The following is a 16,356-nucleotide window of genomic DNA, read 5'->3' on the forward strand; positions in this document are numbered from 1 at the left end:
GGATGTCATCATACATGCGCCAAGATATTCCACTCAACACTCTTCAGTGTGGATGCTATTGCTGAGTGAAGAAGACTGAAGGATTTTGTATTGTCACAAATAAAAGCTCTTAAAAAAAAACCCTGGACTCTGCGCAAGTCTAGATTAGCAGGTTAATGATTTGCAAAAACATGATTAGAAAATTATCCCAAATTCTGACTCGTGTGGCTCTACTGAGGGAGGGCTTATTTCAAAAAGGTGATAACCACAAACTTTCATATCACAGAGGAGACAGGAAATGGCAGATCTTTTTATTACATCCATCAGAAAATAATGAGCAGTTTGTCAGCAAAAAAAAAAAGAAAGCGCAGTGTACAAGGAAGACCGACGGAAAGCAACATGAACAGTTGAAAGGAGAAAAATATGCACCAACTGCTTATTAAAGGTAAGAAATCTTTACAAACTTTACATGAGATGTCACAAACATTCTGTCTAGTAGAAACAAAGTGTTGAGCAAAGCAGACTATGAAAATTGAAAAAATAAAATAAAATATGCAGAGATCTACATGATAATACAGGACATCACTGATGTCAGCTGCTTTTCACAAACAAACCTGTAGGGGGACAGACCCCTGGGTTTATTCAGCAGACTCAAACAGCTGTGGCAAAACAAACAGGGCTTTCTGCTGGGGGGGGGGGGTTTGGGGTGAGTCGCTCCTCAAACAGGAGAAACATACAATCAAAGTGCAACAACAGCCAGCTGGAGACGGCGCCAGCATTTCCATCCAGTCCTCAACAACAAACGGATGGCTTGAACACCAAGAACCCATATCATTAGAGCTTTTAATTTTTGGTTAGAAAATATAAATATCTCTTGTGTAGAAAAATATCACAGATGATTTGTTTTATTTAAGTACAAATAGAAAAGAAAAAAGAAAAGAGAATTCTTGGCAAAATTTTGACAGTCTCCAAAATAGGAGTGGAGAAGATGAGCAAAACGTGTCTTTTGGGATGTGGTGGAGCAGACGGGCTTTTCATCAACCTTTGGCCTTCCTAAAGTGAGTCTTTTAAGAGAATCTGTGCTCACAGCTCAGCAGAGCTTCATCGTCTTTGTCCTCTGCTCCACTAAGCGAGTCATTTATGGAGAAACTGAGGGGGGGAAAATAAACGAGAGAAAAACATCACCCCAAAAACGGTGTGTTATTTAACGAACAACGGCAGTCCTGAAAGCCTTTTAGTCTTCGTGTGTTCTGGATGGATTGGCCTCGCTCTGGCTCAGAGGCTCTGTTTCAGTCCTGCATCTTTTGGCCGGTCTGTCCTGTGCCACGGCTGCCTCCACCGCCGCCGCCGGTTTGTGGTCCAGCAGAAGCTCCAGAGAGCCGTTTCTGTCGTGGCTGGGCGCGCCGACTTGGCCGCAGCCGTTGGAGTTGTTGTCTGGAACTGAGAGGAGGGGCTCCGTATCTGGGTGAGACGGGCCGTTGGACTGGACACCCTCGACCTTCACTTGGGTCGAGTCGGGCAACTGAGATGGGTCCACCGGATGACCCGCGACACCTGCAGAAGAAGAAGAAATTTGTTTTTCTTTTCCCCAACAATCTGAACTATATTTGGTAATTTCTTGTTAAAATACTTTTTTAAAAATTGTGGTCATACTAAAAAAAAAAAACACTTAGAACTTAAGATTGATTTTGCTCTTGTATAAAAGAGTCTGACTTTGTGAATGATACATAAATGAAATTCTAAAAGTTGACGGTCAAGCTGAAACTTACTGAAACGCTTCGCTTGGTTTGGGTCTGAAAGCCGTGGTTTTTCCTCACCGTTCTGACTGCTGCTGTCTTCCCTCTCAGAGTGGCTGGCGCTGCTGCTGGACGTGGTGGGAGGAGGCGACGCCACCCTGCTGGACGTCACGCTCTCTGTCTCATCCAATAATCTGTCCATATAGTCTCTGAAACACACCAGCACACGGTCCTTACACACACCTGACTGACAGCAGAGAGGTTCCATATGAAATTATATACACTAAGACCTATTTTAAGACATTTTTGTGTTACGGAGACTTCCAAACATTTCAATGTTCATAATATTTTCTTACACTAAAACCACAAACGTTAATGTAGCATATCCCAGCAAATGTGGAAGCGTCTTAATATTTACATTTAAAACCGTAAAATTTCATTTTAAATACCAAAAGCAAAAGCTCTGAATCAGAAAATCAAAACATTTTTAGTTTGAACGGTCCCTCTGAAAGCAGACTTACGTGACACCAGGGTGAAGGTTGTATTTCCTTTTTCCTAGTCTGGTTTGCTGTGCAAAGAAATCATAACGCTCAGATTTCTTCCACATGTAATAAAAGGCCACACATTCTCCTACAGACCTAGTTCTCACCTGAAAGATTTCAATCAGTAGAAATAATTATTGTTATAATCGTCCAAAGAGGTACAAATAAAACACAAGACATGATGAATTAGAAGCCTGAGAAATTTCAATATATCCACAAAGAAGAAAATCGAAACTGTTTAAAGAAAAAAAAACTACAGTTGTAAAAAAGAAAATGAATGATTAATTAGAAAACATGTCTCACCTTATTGGCCTGTATTAAATGAAAGTCTTTCCCATAAGCTCGTAGTCCTTGCTCAAAGTTTCTACATTCCTCTTCAGTCCAAACTGATATCTCCTCTGTTGAAGAGAGTCTGAGTGTTACATCTGAAAAGGAGCATTTTATCTCAAAGTGTTTTGGAATCAGACCGCAACAAAAAGCCAAGTGAGCATGCTGTTGAGATTGAGGGGCCAAAGGGGCGTGGCTTTCCACCAGCAGCATTCAGCTGAGCAATGTAAGAGGCGTGGCGGATTCCAGATTAATCGCGATTAATCGGTTATTGAGCAAATCGCCAGCTAGTTTAATAATCGTCAGTTGGAGTATACAGACTCAAAGTAGGCAAGCAGCTGAAGAAGCAAACTGCCAGCGGTTATAGGCCTGACCTATAAAACTAAATATAAATCTGGGCCTGTCACCATAAATTTTGCTGAGCGATTAATCGTCTCAGAAATTATTGCAATAAACGATAATATTGTTTGAAGACCATTTTAAACTGATGTAATGGTGATGAGATAATGCAAGCACATCCTGCCAAAAATAGATGCACTTTGTCTTCAAATGAAATCTGGAACTGGTAAACAAAACAACCAAGAACAAAAATAAAAGGCACTCTCAAGTCTCCGTTAACAAAAATGCACTTGATTAAAACTAAACATAAAATCAAAGTGGAAATAAAAACTACGTTCAACCAAAAGAGTACAGATTATGAAGTCTGTATGCCACATTGCCCTTTAATAATCATTAGATTTAGATAGAGACAAGCACATCCGACTACCTGATGCAATAGTTCACTCCTCCCTTAAGCAAAGTTCAAACAACACGAGATTTTTTTTTTTGCCCCGAATTTCCCCTTATGACAATCTTACGAATGTGTTACGACTGATCGGGTCCTGTCGGTAGAACATTGGGATCGCTCCGATCTAAATCAGGCATATTCAACATGTTGGATTGTCTCAGCCAGTTTATCACTGCAGCGTGTTGGTTTTCCCCGACTGGGAGCCTGTTGAAAGTGACAGGTAGCCAATCAGAAAGCACGGATTCCCCCTCCAATTAGAACGAAATTGCTACCGCAGTCTTATCCAATGACTTTTCTTTTTGTTACATCTTTTATCGCTCACAAACTATCGCTATTGCGTCCATGTCATCAGCTGTGTTTGTTCATTCTAAAGTCACGTGTGATATAGTGGGTTTCGACGGGATTTTCTGTCTGAAATCTGGATTGTCAGTGAGAGAAATCGGTTCTTGTGTGGTATGTTGATGGACACCACACGGCATGATTTTCTGCCGGTTAATGTGTGGCCTCTCAGGCTTTGGAAATGGGCCGACAGCTCTAAAATCGTGTAGTGTGAACTGGACATTACACTACGGAAATGAGGAAGGTGGTGAGCACTGGAGTTGAGCCTTTTTTCATTCTGTTACATCAACAGAAAGAGAAAAGCGCCAGAAGAAACGATAAAGCCGATAAATTAAAATGAGGTCGATAACTTTCAATTATCGTGCGATTAACAGGTCTATATAAATAAATAAACAAGTGGCTCACCTCGAGCTGCTTTTACATTAAACCTCAGTCTTCTTAGAGCTTCCTCTGTGTCAAAGTCACATTTCACCAGTTCATACAAAGCCTAGAGGAAACAGAATGAAATTCAAATCAATCACGTTAAAAAATAATTATCAGTCCGTGTGATTTAAACCAATCAGGCAAAGGCAGTAAGAGTAGCTGTGTTTCCATTGACCAGATAGACACGTTGCATATCATGGTCTACATCTGGTAACTTCACACGTGCACAACGCTGGAGGGCAAAAAAAAAACAAAAAAATGATTCTGCCGCGGTAGAACAATTCTGTTAGCAAAATGTAACCTGGAGATGAAGGTATTATTCGTTAGTAATTTCGTGCTGTGCACCACAGGAAATGGAAAAATAATGCAGAAAAAATACTGAAGAATAACTCAAAATTGCGCATGCTTCTGTTTTTTCTCGCTGCCTATGTTGGCAACAAGACTCATCATAGCAACTGACAACCGTGTCCAGGATTTAATCACAAAAAACATGCAAACATTTCCCACACAAAGAACAGAACATTCAGTGTGATACAGTGTTGTGTTTTTAGGCTTGATGTCTATTTTGTGATTATTTACAACAGTAGCTAATCCACCACAGCGATAATGATCACAAGTAAACGGGTTATCTGTCAGAGTTTGTGTTTAAATCGCCTTTATTATTATTATTATTTTAATTTCACCAAAACCAGTGTTTCTCAATTCCGGTCCTCACGCCCCCCCTGCCCTACATGTTTTAGGTGTTTCCCTTCTGGATCGAATATGCGGGTGACCAACAGGCTTCTGCAGCACTTGATGGTCATGCAATCATTTGAATCAGCTGTTCTGGAATAGAAGCACATCTTCTATTTTTGTTACTGAGGACTGGAATCGAGACGCACCCACCAAAACACACCAAATTCCACAGCACATCTACATGTGAAGGTTGTCAAAGTCAAGCTAGCATAGCTGACCTACTCTCTCTCCTTCTCTCCCTTTTTTTATTAAAGTTGTCTCCTGACCTTGTTATCTAGTTGTTGTGGTGTTGAGAATTAGGAGCAAAGCACCATCATGTGCACATTTAATATGTAGCGTGTTATGTTGACAACTTCTCAGCTAAAACCAACGACAGTAATAGTCAGCAAGCAGTGTTTAGCTGCAGCATAATTTAGTCATTTATTTCAAAAAATAAATTAGCTTAATATTAACATGCCCATTAAAAAAATCAACTAATTTTTCCGTAAAACGTTTTGGCACCAGGATGGTGTTTATTGGCTGTATCAAATTAGTTTATTTCACTGAAAAAGGAAACACTTTTGTCGCATCACGAGTCACATATCTGTGCCACTGGCACAAACCACAAAGAAGACGACAGGAAGTAGTTGGATGATGATGTTTTTTAATGAAAAAAACATTAAAACGATGTTATCGTGTGAACAAACGTATTTACATGTGATTTTGATTGAATTTTGTATTTAATGGCAACACCGCAATTCCGAAAAAATCCCCCCCCAACATTAACAAAATATCAACAAAGTTTTGTGCACATTTGTAACGGAAACCAAGCTACTGATACCTGCTAATGCTATGGCTAATGGGTGTCTATGAAGCTGTAGCTCTGTTGGCTTCACCTGTTCGTTGTCTTTGATGTGAGAACCCTCTGGGATTGCGTCCACTCCTTTCTCCTCTCCTGTTCGCCTCGATGCCTCCGACAAGAACTCGACAACTTTCCCCTCGGGAACGCAGTCAGGGTTCCACAACAACTGGTCGTCATTTTCATAAACTGCACGGCAGGTTGAAATCAAAAAAAGATTCGATGATGGACTTTATAGCTACAGGAAGTTCAGTCAACACTCTCTTTCTCTGCATTGTAATGTTCACTATGGTTCATTTCACTCAACCGCTAAGCTTACCTTTCTCGTTTTCTTTATATTTACACAAACCAACAGGAGTCTCCGCCTGATACATAGAACCCACCATTATCTCCTGTTGGTACAAAAACATTGTTTTGAAAGTTAATACTGATTCTCTGAATCTATCAGAACTAAATTGATAAATTCCAAGTTTTTCTTGTTCTGGTGTAACACAGATGTACACCACACCAAGAAAGCAACATAAAATTGCTTGCCTACCTTCTTCCAGTCTTCAGAGGGAACATAGTCCTCATCTTCATCGGACTCCTCTTCTATGTCATGATTACCTAAGAGACGACATGATGCTTTTAAATTCAAACATAACCAGATAATGTCACAAAAAAAACAGAAAGGCGGAATAGCTCGTACTTTCAAAGTACTTGAGTTTCTGAGGGCGAATGAGTTCTGCCGTGCCGAGTGACCGGACTGAGCGCGTGCGGCCGTCAGCAGCGGTCTGAGAATCGCTGCCTTGTTCTGATGAAGTCTTAAAATCTTCACCCTAAAAAACACAGCAACACTGGAATTAAACTGAAAACTTTCTGCAGCAAATAACATGTCCTTAACCCAAGGGATGGATAATATGGACTTAAACTTTTATTACAATATTTTATGGTATGTATTGAGATAACAAATGTGACATATGTGAAATGTGACATTATATTTTTTTAATTTAAAACAAGGCTGCTTCAGAACTCCAGTCACGTTACATAAGACATAATTGTGAAGCAGTACACAATAATTCTTGATTAATTTCTTCATGCAAACAGAACAACAGTCCCGATCGCAATTCTACACCAACAAACACACTGCTTAGTGGTGTATGCATGAACTTAAAAACGCAAATGTTTTTAATATTTATGCATTTAACAAATTGGAATAACAGAGACACAACTAACTAATAATGAAAACAGCTAACTTGGACTCCTTCCTTGTATAGCAAAGAATTTCAACACTTTAAAATAGTTCAGACTATAAATGTGTATAAATATATATATGCTATATATATATTTATATACTATAAATGTGTCGGACGATTCATTTTGAAAACAGTCATTTATCAGATAGAGCTTAAAAACAAAGAGTCAGTGGCTTGAACAAATACCTCCGTTTTCTTCAGCTCTCCAGTGCTTCTGCTGCTTTCATCAGGATCAAGGTCCTCTTCTTCATCCTCTTCCTCCTCGTCCTCTTCCTCCGGTTCCTCATCTTCCTCCTCCTCTTCCTCTGCAGGCGATCTGCTCGCATAGCCATAAAGATTCAGTAGCTCGTGTATGGGCATCTCCCCCTCCTGTAAAAAAATAAAATGAGATATTAATAATAATAATACACGTGAGTTTTAAAAAGAACTACGTTAATGTAAAGTCCAAATGTTGGCACAGATATATTCATGGTTCATTCACAGTTTAAGGAGGCACCAAAATATTATATAGAAATAGTGTGTAAATGTACTTTAAACAACAATTTAACTATTTTCACCCAGATATTCAACGTTTTGTAATGTCAGTAACGGAGTGTGTAGTGCACTATATATTAGCATTATAATTATGAATTCAATCCAACTCAAACATACTTTATTGATCCCAGAGTTCAATTAAAATTAATTAATAGTTAAAAAGTATTAATTACTTTTTAACTTGATTGTAATCAAATATTACAATTAATTATTCAATACAATTATTCAAACATAACAGTGTTGTGCAGGCACTACAAACCAAAATGTAAAAAATACAAAAGCAGTCATGTGTTTATAATTCTAATAATATTATAATTTTGTGTGTGTATATATATATATATATTTTTTTTTTTTAGGATTAATGTCCAAGATGAAACTAATCATACGCTAAATTAATATGTGACATTATTGCGAACATGATTCTGGTCTTAATAACTCACCTGGTTACATTTTGGTTAAATAAGTGAATAAATACAGCATTTCTTTTACAATAATGATAACTAATAGAAACATGAGAGGTGAGCTTCACACCAACCCGTGCTAGGTCTTCGATCTCGTTGGAGTTGGTCTCGTCTGTTGCCTCCAGCATTTCCTCCTCCTCTAGGGTTCGCTCGTCGTCAAAGTCATGAACAAGCATGTCGGCTGACGGATCGAAATCGTGGTCGTCGGAACCTGCTGAGCCTCCTGCAAATGTTCAAGGAGGCAGACAATGTCAAAGTGAAGCTAGTTCTCCTCACACAAATCTTTAAGTGTGGCACGGCACATCAAATTGGAAATAATAACATGGAAAATATACTTATATGTATCAATATCAATTGTAGTTATTTCAAGGAGAAGGATTTAAATGTTGCCATTCACTAAAGGCAAAACAGAGAAAGAAAAGATGAGCTACCTGGGCTCGAATTCCCGAGGGAGGGCTGAAAAACAGGGAAAGGCGGGTCAAACAGTTAGGACAAAAACAAGAAATACATCCAAATATCTGCAGGATTGGGAGTTAAACACAAAAAACACATGCAGAACAACTTTGTATGTCAATTAGGGCTGAAACGATTTCTCGAGTGATTCTAGTACCTCGGTTATTAAAATTTCTCGAGGAAAATTTATCTGCCTGGAAGCTTCGTTAAGTTTGTGACACGGTATTTAATGCACCGTGTTCCGGCCGGGTTATTACTTGTGTTGGGCAACTTTCTCACTTCCGCCTAAGTTGTTGGCGAAAGCAAAGTGTTAGCAGCATAACGTCCAGTTTTCAAGTTCGGTCTGGGAGGATTTCATTGATTGATGATAATGTCCGGGTCTTTGTCGTTTTTCGGGGGACCAATAAGCATCCTTAAAATGACTGGCGCGATGCCTGGAGTACGGCAGCTTTTCTCCTCCCGGAGCTGCTGCCAGAGCGAACAACGGGGAAGAGAGCTGCAGGTGTATTTATACAGGTGAGTGGGTAGACTGAACACTGCGGGCGGCTGTGCTTAGATGATTAATCTAAGTGTAGCTTCACGGATGAACCGGAATATTTATTTCATATCATCCCGGTCAAATGTGTGGCGTAGCACATCGTGACGGTACATAGCTGATAGATGTATCTGTGTGTGACAAACAAAGGTGTCAAATCCCGTCGCTAACATGAACACAACGGCTATAAATGTCTGGGCAACGTGAGAGTTATTAAATTGACTGGAGATGAATACAGAAATGACAAGCATTTTTATAAGTTTTTATATTTATATTTGTGAGCCTGTCTCTTTATTATTAAATATAATTTCAGATTTTTGTATAACTTTTCTTCAGGTTAACTTAGAAAGTCGGCTATTATTGTTAGGTTAATTTTCTAAACTACAGAAAAGTTATTGTTAGGGAAGCTCAAATGTGAAAAATTGGACTGATGTTGATATGCGATAGTCTCTGCTGATATTTTAGATTTACCAATGTTTTATTTTATCCTTTTTTTTTTAATCAAAAAAACATCGTATGAATAATCGACAGATTACTCGATTACAAAAATATTCGTTTACAACAGCCCTACTCTCAATTTTCAAAAGCACGCAGTAACAGAGTTAAGCAATATATCCAACCACAGTCATCATGACAATTCCATTTAGGGATGCAACGCATGATTAAATAATATTTTTTTATTTAATCATTCGTAATAGATTATTATCCTGACGATGATTCGGATTAAAAAAAACAAAAACACTTGCACATTCTGCAGATTTTTTATTTAACCACTTAAGCCTCCTTAATACAATTAAATAATTCATTTCCCTTTTTAAATAAGAAATTAAAAGTTTATGTCGGTATTTTTGTACAGTTTTGGCCTAATAAAGTTCTGCTTTCAGGCTGTTGTTCTTTCAGTAAATCACCTTTTTTTTAAACTGTACCCTCCAGTTAACAATTAATCAATTACTCAATTAGTTGACGATTATTTCAATAATCACGACCAATACAGAGAATCTTTTCAGCTCCATTTTCAATATGTGAACACATACCATTTCAGTTACCATGCATCAAAATTCTGCTTTCCAGTTCTTCAATGAAGTTTTAATGAACTCAGGGAGGGAAAATGTATTTTCTACCTGTCATATGTTCATTTAGGCTGCTACCTGGAAAAGGAGCAAGGTTTCTGTGAGAGCATGTGTAGCCACGATAAATACATAAATGACTTAAAAATATAACAGCAAATCAGTGTTCTTTTATCAAATAATAGCTTAATAGAAAAGGTGCTATGTATTTCAGTTTAGGGGGATATAACTGAAACTTCTAATCGCTTTAACTTGTGGTATTTATTGTGTCGGCCATAAAAATAATGCAAAAAGAAGCATTGTGAAATTCATCATAAAACGTTTTGGCAATAAGCCCATAAAAATTGATGTCCTAAAAATAAAACGTACTTGCTGTTTAAAATGCCACAGAACAACATTAGAAAAGTACCATAAAATTGCACTTTAGAAAATATTAAATATTTATTTTATGTGAAGTTGCTACATAAAATCCATATCTTGTGATAGGGTGCACTTCTGTACTTTGTGGATTGAAAAAAGCTATCTTTTAAAAAGAGTAAAGGAAATATGCTGTAGTTCATTTTAATCTATTTCACCAGAAAAAAAAAAGGTGGACTTCTGCATATTCTGATTTATTAAATATGACTATTATATCATTGTATAGTATTAGTCCAAAATTTAACCTTACCTTCTGTAATATGAAGCTCTAATGTTGTTCCTTGTCCTTCTATTAGTATTTGAAGTTCAGCAAAGGTTTATGATTTACTGAGTCATTTTTAAGAGTAATACTGTTTGTTCGGTTGTTTTCAAATAACAACTTAACAGTTACAGCCAGTTTGGTCATGTATCACTTTATATGAGGCACGTAATTCTGCGAATCTCTGGTTTTAAGCAGAATCTAATGCAAAGCTCAGAAGTCTTTAAACTATTAGTCGAATATCATTGTTTTTGAGAGCTGAGTCTGCGGAACGAGTCTACGCTTCAGTCTTCAGTCAGCCGATAAACAAAGCCAAAAAGAGAACTCAAATTACAGCAATGTGTTTTAAATTATCCAAATAACCCCTCTGGAAAACTCTAGTAGCAAGCATAGAGAGGCTACTCTGGCAGTGGGAGGTCCGCGGACTCCGAAAAAAGCGCGCCTGACGCTAAACCCTAAAAGCTCCCTGCGACTCAATGAGACACTAAACAAAGGCTACTGTGACCGCTTCCTGCGAGGAAAATGTAGCCAACCCAACACATGTCACTATAGACTGAAGATCACAACTGCAATGGCGTTTATATTCCGGGTTAAACCACGGTTTGTTCTGACAGGACGCCGCTTTACTGGGTTCATATTTCTCAACTCGCTAACTTCAATACAAGTTGTAAGCTAGTCATTTCTCCTTCATAGAAATCCGCTAAGGCGCCCAAATTTAGCTCGCTATTCACAGCCAGCGAATAAGAATGAGCTCGAGCGCACAGATAACTGTGAAACATCGGCAAATGTCCAGTTAGCAGCTGTTCACGCGAGGATGAATATCCTGACCAAACCGCGAAGTAACAAACAGCGCCGCTACCTTACAGTTCGTCGGGGCTAGCGCAGCTAATGCTAGCTAAATCCGAAGTTTATACAACATTCTGGAGTCAAATAAATAACTGCTGTCGAGCAAGCCGGTGAGCTGCTGCTTCATTGTGTTTAAAACGGTCAAAACACAAAGACTATATGCACATTCAGTAGAACAAACTATCACGTAATATGAAAGACATTTTTTTTTTCTGACTATTTATTTCACTTTCTTACCTCCGCCATATTTGCGATCCTGCTGGGTGACGTCAGAGGTCACCGTCTGTACCCGGATGCGGAGCTCCGCCCACTTCCCTCCCCCCAATATCGAGAACCAAAATAAAAAAGGTAAAAAAAAAAATTAAAAAAAAAGGAGAACGGTCTTTGTTTTGATTGTTTTTGCAGCCGAACCTACCCACAACTATATCCGTTTTTTATAATGCACTAGTTAATAATACGAATTTCAGGATACTGGCTTCATTATAAAGTTGTTCAAATATAGCTTTTCATATGCAGGTAAACCAGTGCAGAGAGATACAGTATGTAAAAGCCAGCATGAACACCAGCACGCGCTCATCTGACAGGTAAATGTGTCTGGTAGAGGACGTGCTCACATGCACGTAGATCAGGTAATCTGAGATAAGTGGCCACTACTGCCGGGCATGATAAAACGATAATTACTGAAAAAACTGAAAATCTAGCATTAGGAAATCTAAAAGGGTTTTTTAATGATTACTTTGAAAGAACCGACGTTTTGTGTTTTTGCACTCTGAAATTTGCTTTTTCTTAAAGTTGCTGTCAAAGTTTTACCCTTAGTATTTTACAATATAACATTTGAATATAAGAGAGGTTTTCATAAAAAAGAATAAAGGCAAATGCAGTAGTGCCTAACTTTCCTAAGTAGTATAGATTTGCTTTCAGGGTATCAGTGTTTAGGGGAGACACGCATACAAATACATATTGTTTTAGATGTTTCTTAAAATTTTTGAAAAAAATGTCTTGCCAAATTTTCTGGAATTTAGCAAACACAAAAACATTGTAATATATAAATCCATTCTTTAATGTGCATGCTTAAGTGAACTAACGATTGTAAAGTAGCAGGAATGAACTTCATTTTTGCTATATACTTTAGTTTTGTGTAGGACTTGTAGCAAGCAGCCCATAACATGGTTGCATTCTGTTTGTAGTTCTCGTCAGGTATGTCGTGTATATAAAAGATTTATATTGTTTGCTTTAATAGTTGTACAGGAAGCAGCCACCTTGCCAAGCAGATATCTCGAGCCGTCCATTTGGTGACCATCAGCTAACTCTTCGGCAGCAAAAGCTCAGCTTTCTTCTCTCTACGAAAATGTGCTTGTATCGGTCATCTTTACGGTGTGATGGAAATTTATAACCAAGCAGGTAGAGAAACTACTCAAGAATTGAGAAAGTTGCAACTTTGTCTTTCAAGTCTTTTATTTGAAGGCGGTCAAGCGTTCAAAGGCTCTGAACGCAACAAAATCAGAAAAGTCAGAGCAACACCTCACAGATAGGCATCTGTTTTATATAAACTTCTGCTATCTGGGAGAACATTCCATGTAAGAACACCGTTCTGTACAGAAGTTGCAACATCAGCCCGTTTGGTCCGGCTCTAACCAGTCCTTACATTTTGTAGCTTTTATCCTACAAGGAAAACGTCCTTGGCGGAATACTTTGAGATTCTGCAACGGCTTGAGCATTGTAAAAAGGAGAAAAACATGGTAAGTGACTTCTGATAACACAAACTACTGCATACAGACAGTCACTTACTCAAGAATTTCCACTTCAAAGTGTTTGCTTAATAATAAAGCATTTGACAAAGAGAGACGAACTAAAACTTGACCTGACGGTTTTACTCAAAGTAGATCCCATACACGGTGGCGCTGCAGAACAGAGAGGTGTTCTTGAAGGAGTGGGACACAAAGGTGTCGAAGTTTGGATCCCACAGACAGCGGCTGCTGATCTGCAGCCCCTGGCCGTTGAGCTGGCCGATGTGGACCAGGATGACGGTTTTATACCTGGAGATCATAAACTCCTTCATGCGGGTCCTTATCACCTTCAACAAGGTCAGAAAGAAGCGCTCTGATTTCGGCAGATGTTCTGATGGGATCAAAAAAAAAGTCAGCTGCGTTTTCACCTACTTCACAGAGAGTTAGGGTCATTTCTCGAGAGCGAACTGGATCATATCGCACATCTCGGAGGCGATGGGTGATTTCTTCCTTCAGTATGTGTGAGATAGTAGTGATAGGGAATGGTTTATTAGGGCCTGTAGACCAAAAAACAAAAAAATAGACCAGTTGTTTAAGCATTCATTAAATGTTCTAAACATGCTATGGATACCAGGGAATTTATAGGTGAGAAAATAACACATATACAAAACATAATGTTCAAAACTATTACATTCTAAAAATTTTAACGTGTTTTTGGTGACAAATGCTACAAAAGTATTTAAGCTAGGAAAGCAGCAGTATCTCCCTAAGATACATTTTTCTAACAATGTAAAACTCATTAGAATGGAAATATTTCTCAACATACGCAGGTTGCTAGGTTAACGCTTCCGTAAAATGCTGCCTAAACCCACAGATTAGAATTGGATGGAAGACGTTAATTCAAATATTATTCTGCTTCATCCAGTAGAGAATAATAAGGGTGACATGTTTACTAAGGTTGTGTTATTAAATATACAATATGACTTTTACTAAGACATACATTTGTCAAAGAACCTGTTTTGGTAAGAGTTTTAGTTTGTATGCCGTTTTAGTTTTGACATACCGCTAATGCCGAACTAAGCCATGGAAGAACATTTCAACTTGCGGACAAAATATTTACTTGCCACCCTGTTAGGATCGATTTAAAAGGTATATTACTATTTCATTAACCTTTTATGCCTTCATTACGAACCAGATTTCTTCTTCTTTTTTTTTTTTTTTGCTAATAGAGGAAATCAATGGTTCTTGTGAACTTATATTATTTCTCTTAAAAAATATACGTTCAAATGTGGACAAGAAATATACAAATGGCTTCACAAATGTTATTGGTTGAATTCTAACTGTTTGCCTACACACTGTCTCTGGTTTAACTTCCAATGATTGTGGTTAAGTCTCTCAATGGACTCAAATGTTTACAAATTCTTCCCATTATAGCCATCGGTAGTCCAGCTGTCATGTCAAAAGCTGAGCATCTATGATTATCAGACTTGGTGCACTGGATTCAGATTAGCTGCTGGTGATGGTGTTGCTGTTCTCGTTAAGTCTGAATGTTTGCTTACTCAGTTGGTAAGTATTCGGAATCAGGGAAGCTGTGGGATCTTCATGGGTCACATGCTCGTCCACATGCGTACTGGCAGGGCTGAACATGATGGGTCAGTCAAAGAAGTTGCGAGTAAAAACGGAGAATAGACACATTATAAGTTACTGACCGGATAAGACTTCAATTTCATCAGGCAGAACAGACATGGAGGATACTTACTCCTTAATTCGGCCAGCTTTTTCTTTGGCTCTGGGTCCCTCCGCGGGAAGTTTTACTTTCTTCTCTGCTTTTGGTGGTTTTTCCTTAGGTTGTTCAGACATCGCTGCGTTTCCTTCCCTTAGCTTCCCTTGCAATTCAAGATAACCTGAAATGTTGCTATGAGTAAGCTAGCGTAAGCCAGTTTCTGCATTGCATTAAATATGGCTCCATGTATACATTTTGAAAATAACAGGTATATAATGAACTCTTAAAGTGTTTTAAAAAACGAGACGTTCTTATAAAGTCTCGACAAAACTAAACTTTACTTGAAACAAAAAAAAAAAAAAAGTGAAAAACAATTTTGAGCTCCACTAACAGCGTAAGCTCGGGTTGTTCGTTTTTTTTTAAAAAAAACTGTTTGCTTATTCAAAGTTTAGTGAAATGTTGAAGGTTATTTAAATACTTTTGAAATTTTATAATTATAATACATGTTACTATACTAGCTAATTTAAAAAATGTTTATACCGATTTCTCGACGTCTTGTTCCAGGTTTAACCAGATGAAGCAACAGAGTCCGCGGTAACCATAGCAACCGTGACTCCTCGGTGGGCGGGCTCGTGACTCGTTGGGTGCAACCAACGGCTGTGAGGTGAAAACGTCACAGTGCCCTTTTGCCTGGATTTTATGGGTATGGCAAGCCGTTTTAACATAAATTCTGTTGCCATATATATGGGCATTATTTCCGATTTAAGTAGTCTGAGTAAAAAACTGCATATCCTGAGTGTGACTCAATATAGGTCAAATTAAATTCAATTAAAGTCAAGGTTAATTTTTGTCAGATGTTCCTGTAACACCGACACTTTATGTATGCAGAGGTCTGGGATTCAGACCATTCATATTCATGGATTCCCTCAGTAATGCACAGTAAAAATAAATAAATAAAAGCGTAACAGATATTTACTCTTTTCAGAGCACATTAAACTTTTGCGTTATTACAGGGATATTTTAACTTGAAACACGGAGACAGCATTTAAAACAAAATAACAAATGTATAATTCTGCAACACCAGTTAATTCCACATGTTGCTTCGGGTAAATGACAGTTAGAAGTGGGTGGTTTACTTGTTACATTTAGCTGAGTACTTAAAAAAAAAAAAAAAAAAAGAAAAGGGAGAAAAAAAGTCTAAAATGCCCAGCCACTTTTGAAGAACTATCCCAACATGTGAGAGCGTCGTTTCAATCCAGTGCATTCACAGCGCCCTCTGGTGTCATAACATGAGGCCGTCAAAAGAACTCCACCTATTTCGCCCGCCTCCCAGGCTGACGTGTATCAAACGTCAGCCGTTTGATAGCCGTTATTATTTCTCTTAAATATTTTC

General features: G+C 38.2%; 2 protein-coding genes across 8 annotated transcripts; both read right to left on the reverse strand.

Moving 5' to 3' along the window:
- Window positions 1-269: 269 nt before the first annotated feature.
- On the reverse strand, window positions 270-11,785 carry mier1 (MIER1 transcriptional regulator). Of its 6 annotated transcripts, none has more exons than XM_023334781.1 (13): window positions 11,751-11,785; window positions 8,368-8,392; window positions 8,011-8,159; window positions 7,128-7,310; window positions 6,395-6,524; window positions 6,245-6,312; window positions 6,026-6,098; window positions 5,744-5,895; window positions 4,116-4,197; window positions 2,561-2,682; window positions 2,237-2,364; window positions 1,749-1,924; window positions 270-1,533 (listed from the first exon to the last, which is right to left on the reverse strand). In XM_023334781.1, the coding sequence occupies exons 1-13, from the start codon at window positions 11,757-11,759 to the stop codon at window positions 1,214-1,216; spliced, it is 1,617 nt and encodes a 538-aa protein (XP_023190549.1). In that variant the 5' UTR covers window positions 11,760-11,785; the 3' UTR covers window positions 270-1,213. The 6 variants fall into 6 exon arrangements, with proteins under 6 accessions (XP_023190549.1, XP_023190554.1, XP_023190551.1 ...); XM_023334786.1 differs by having other exon boundaries at window positions 10,659-11,764; XM_023334783.1 differs by lacking the exon at window positions 11,751-11,785 and having other exon boundaries at window positions 1,797-1,924; window positions 2,561-2,655.
- A 1,165-nt stretch (window positions 11,786-12,950) lies between these two features.
- On the reverse strand, window positions 12,951-16,260 carry LOC102225569 (tctex1 domain-containing protein 1-like). 2 transcript variants are annotated; one of them, XM_014473947.2, is made up of 5 exons: window positions 15,504-16,260; window positions 15,000-15,144; window positions 14,800-14,879; window positions 13,673-13,797; window positions 12,951-13,587 (listed from the first exon to the last, which is right to left on the reverse strand). In XM_014473947.2, exons 2-5 carry the CDS (start codon window positions 15,098-15,100, stop codon window positions 13,384-13,386), a joined length of 510 nt encoding a protein of 169 aa, XP_014329433.1. In that variant the 5' UTR covers window positions 15,101-15,144; window positions 15,504-16,260; the 3' UTR covers window positions 12,951-13,383. The 2 variants fall into 2 exon arrangements, with proteins under 2 accessions (XP_014329433.1, XP_023190563.1); XM_023334795.1 differs by having other exon boundaries at window positions 15,000-15,155.
- Window positions 16,261-16,356: the final 96 nt, after the last annotated feature.

The sequence above is a fragment of the Xiphophorus maculatus genome, chromosome 6, assembly GCF_002775205.1.
Source record: "Xiphophorus maculatus strain JP 163 A chromosome 6, X_maculatus-5.0-male, whole genome shotgun sequence".
Taxonomy (NCBI): domain Eukaryota; kingdom Metazoa; phylum Chordata; class Actinopteri; order Cyprinodontiformes; family Poeciliidae; genus Xiphophorus; species Xiphophorus maculatus.